The sequence below is a fragment of the Agrilus planipennis genome, unplaced genomic scaffold (genome assembly GCF_000699045.2).
Source record: "Agrilus planipennis isolate EAB-ADULT unplaced genomic scaffold, Apla_2.0 scaffold317, whole genome shotgun sequence".
NCBI classification, from domain to species: domain Eukaryota; kingdom Metazoa; phylum Arthropoda; class Insecta; order Coleoptera; family Buprestidae; genus Agrilus; species Agrilus planipennis.
In genome coordinates, this window is record NW_020439372.1 from 88,427 (window position 1) to 92,276 (window position 3,850).

Sequence of the window (3,850 nt, forward strand, 5' to 3'; positions counted from 1 at the left end):
GTTTGTGTTACTTTTTTTCTTTATGGTCTAGGTCAGGGATGTCAATAAGAAATAGGCGAGATAGGTTAGTAGGACATCATCTCAAGCATGAAGGTCTAGTCAGAGATATATTACAGGCAGAAACGGGAGTTAGGAGGGATAGAGGTAGACCTAGATTAGATTACCGTATATAATAGTTTAGGATGTGGGATGTTCTAGCTTTAGAAAAATGCGAAGATTAGCTTAGAATAGGAAGGAGTGGAGGTGCGTGTCCAACCAGTCTTAGGATATATACACCTAGTATAGGTTCAGGGGTAAGATAATATTTATATTTGCTTTTTTCAAGTTTTTCTAATTTTCGCATGAACTTTCTAAGATTGTAATAATTACACATTTTTTGTTGTAGGCACTTTTCTTAGCTTTAAATTGGGTTTATTGAACTTTTGAAATAAAACCTTCTTCCGAAGATGACCTTGTAGGTTAAAACGAATTTGTCAAGATTCAATATAAATATATTTGGTGAAAGTTATTTTTCACGTGTTTTATTTCAAAAGAAAAATAATCAATAGGATCAACTTTCATACAGTAAAGGCCAACTACATAGAATTTTTCAAGAATTTATTGAACTTATTTATTATTTAGTTTTTTATTTACTTATAGGAAGAGATTGCTGAAGGTATTTGTAAGAAATTTCCTGTACCACCTTGTATTTTTCAAAAGATGATGCTGCCCTTTTATAATTGTATGTAGCTGACTTTTGACAACGTAAAAAGATTACATATGCGCCTACAATGCCAAAAATGCTAATCCTTTAATACACTTTGTGGAATTTACCATTTTAAATAATTATCTGTTAATAACTAGTAATAATTAGAACGGTCCCTAGCGACCTATCAATTAAAGACTGATAGACAATAATGAATTTTAATGTCATCGTATTTCCCGTTTTCGTCAATCAATACAACACGTTACACATCTTGTATTTTTAGTTGACTGAATTTAATTTCTGCAAGTAATAGTTGCAATAGAATACCTACTAGTGAAATATTACAAGACTCGTGTTTTGAAGGGTTCACTTGTGGTACCCGTATTTTCATTTACTGACGGAGCTCAGCCACACCCAAGCGGCAATGGCGTCATATAAAACTTCGCCGCCGAATGTCGACTATATGCCACCACCTACGAAAACCTACGTGGTTTACAGCAGATGCATTTGCTACTCTGTTCGATCATTTGCTAGGGTGAGCCAGCCGATACAACGTAACGTATGCTCAACAGCAGCAGCGACTTATTTGTTGTGTTCATACAACGATCAGGGCCGGACTAACTCAAAAAAAATGAAAAAAAAGAGAAATTAAAAAAATCTTAATAAATTTTTAAAACAAGAGCAAAGACCGAGGCAAAGAAAAACGCAAATTTCCTCACAACTTCTTAAATTTATTTAAAAACGAGTGCTGTTAAAATTTGTGCACTTCCCCTTCTAAACCAGACCATTTGGTTACATCGCACCCCGGGCCAAAATCTTCAGTCCGGCTGTGGCAACCACCACCCTCCCCGATCTTATGTGCTAAACTTGAGAAACATATTGGAAGGTGAATGTGCCAACATACGAAACCAAATTTCTCATTTAAGTTTAAATAATTTGGTGAAAATACCAATGTAGGTTATTAAATAGTTACTTTTGTTCTTAATAAATTAATTGATTTATTATTTGGAGATCCTTGAGTTAGCTTTCCCCCAGCTATTATCCTCCTCGCACTTGGGCGGTGAATTTGGGAAATACGTTGGGTGGTGAATGCCCCACCCGATTGAAACAAGTTCTCGTTTATTCTTAAATGATTTGCTAAAAATACCATTCCAGGTTCTTGGATAGTTACTTGTTGTTGATCAAAAATAAATTAATTGATTTATTATTTGGTGATCGTTGAATTAGATTTACCAGTCATTATCCTCCCAGCACTTGGGTGGTGAACTTAAGAAATACGTTGGGTGGTGAATGCAACACCCTATGGAATCAAAATTCTAATTTATGTTTAAATAATTCGGTAAAAATGCCAATATTACAAGGCTACAAATTAATTTAGTTATTATTTGAGTCACACTTTCCTCGATGAGTCACCTCATCACCACCCAATCCGCCGCCCCTAAATGTTGGTAGACAAAATAAAAAACAAATAACTTATTCAACTTCAAATCGTTAATTTATGTACTTTTATTTCGTGTTCGATAGTTTTTCTTTTGCCTTTTGGATACAAAGATTAATTTTGTTTAGGTTTAAATCACGGTCCAGTGATTGCAGGGGTTGTGGGAGCTCAAAAGCCTCAATATGATATATGGGGCAATACAGTTAATGTTGCTTCAAGGATGGACTCATGCGGAATTATCGGCAGGATCCAGGTGACAGAAGACACAGCTAAAATTTTAATGAATGCTGGTTATTCGTGTGAATGTAGGGGCCCTATATATGTAAAAGGAAAGGGCACATTGACCACATATTTCGTTAAAACACCATTCGATGATAAATAAATATTCAAAATATAAATGCTATTGTTGTAATTACAATGGAAACGAAAATTCGGTAAATATTCTGACCACACTGTAGATCGAAAGCAAAGTAAGGAATAATTACAGTATGTCACACAATCTCACAAAATGTTCTAAATATTTTTTTACGTAACTGAGATGAAACTAGATTTATATATTTATGAAATGAGTGAGTAAATTCTTATGGATCATGTGTGGTAAATATATAAAACATACGGCTGTGAATATAAAACAAAAAGAATGTAATTGATAGATGAAATTAATTTATATAAATACTCAAACACGAATCAGNAGAAAATATTAATTTTAAACGCCAATAAGGTTTGAACCACACCTTACTGATCTATTCATTTAATAATTTTATTAATCAAATGTTTCTTTTGGTACGTGTACTTTAATGATTGCCTCTTCAAAACAAGATTTTCACCTTTCTCATCATTGAGAAATTGAGCTGCAGTTTTATGTATTACAGTAAAATGTGAAATGAAAAGTAATTCTTAGGACTCATAAATATTTATTTACCTCATAACTTTTAGAAGGAAGAACAAAATCAATAAAATATTACAGACTCACATTGCAGTCATTTCAAAGGAGAAAACAAAATCTACCATACTTACTTATCAAATACTAACTGGAATATACGAATTGTAGAGAAAATACAGACGAATTTTGAACTAATTTTGGAAATTCGTAAAATGTTACATCAAAATATTGTTTTTCTTGGAACTTGTTTTTCTATTCGTTTTAAGTCAAACTCGTCCAAAATTTAAATAGAATGTAATTGGACTACTATACTCAAAGTCTGTTAGTTGTTGATAAAGTTTGTGAAAATCCAAAAAGGCTTACTTTATTGTGATATGGATCGTCATCAAATAAAGGTGGAATCTATTCAATATTTGGAAGTAACAATTTTTGGATCATCACACAAAAAAATAGATTTGGCCCGCAAGATGGTCCGCGTAAAACTATTCCTAATTGTTTATAATAAATAAAATTATTGTAACCTACGAACAATTAAAGAAAAATTAGCCCAGATCGTTTTTGACAACCTCCTATTCATGAATTTCATTGAAATCGGTTTAGTCGTTTAAACGAAGATCCGCATTTTCGCATACTGTATATTTAGATGTATAAATACAAATGCATAAATAAAACCGAAAGTTTACGGTTAAATTGTCTTTACAGAACAATAATACTGTGGGGCACTTTTGGTCCTACACTGATGGTGCTTCTTGCGTTTACTTATTTATGCTGGCTGAGAGGATGTAATGGTCAGAGGCTTGTCTCAGAGACTCCCACAGATTCGTCAGAAACTTACATAGCCCCA

The 3,850-nt window shown here is 33.0% G+C and overlaps 1 protein-coding gene across 1 annotated transcript in view; it reads left to right on the forward strand.

Moving 5' to 3' along the window:
- LOC108742235 (adenylate cyclase type 2) overlaps nt 1–2,794 on the forward strand; it is a 77,509-nt gene extending 74,715 nt beyond the window's left edge. The window contains exon 17 of the mRNA XM_018477327.2: nt 2,252–2,794. Coding sequence (XP_018332829.1) covers nt 2,252–2,505 — 254 coding nt within the window. The 3' untranslated portion in view covers nt 2,506–2,794. The remainder of the gene's footprint in view (nt 1–2,251) is intronic.
- The last annotated feature ends 1,056 nt before the right edge of the window (nt 2,795–3,850 follow it).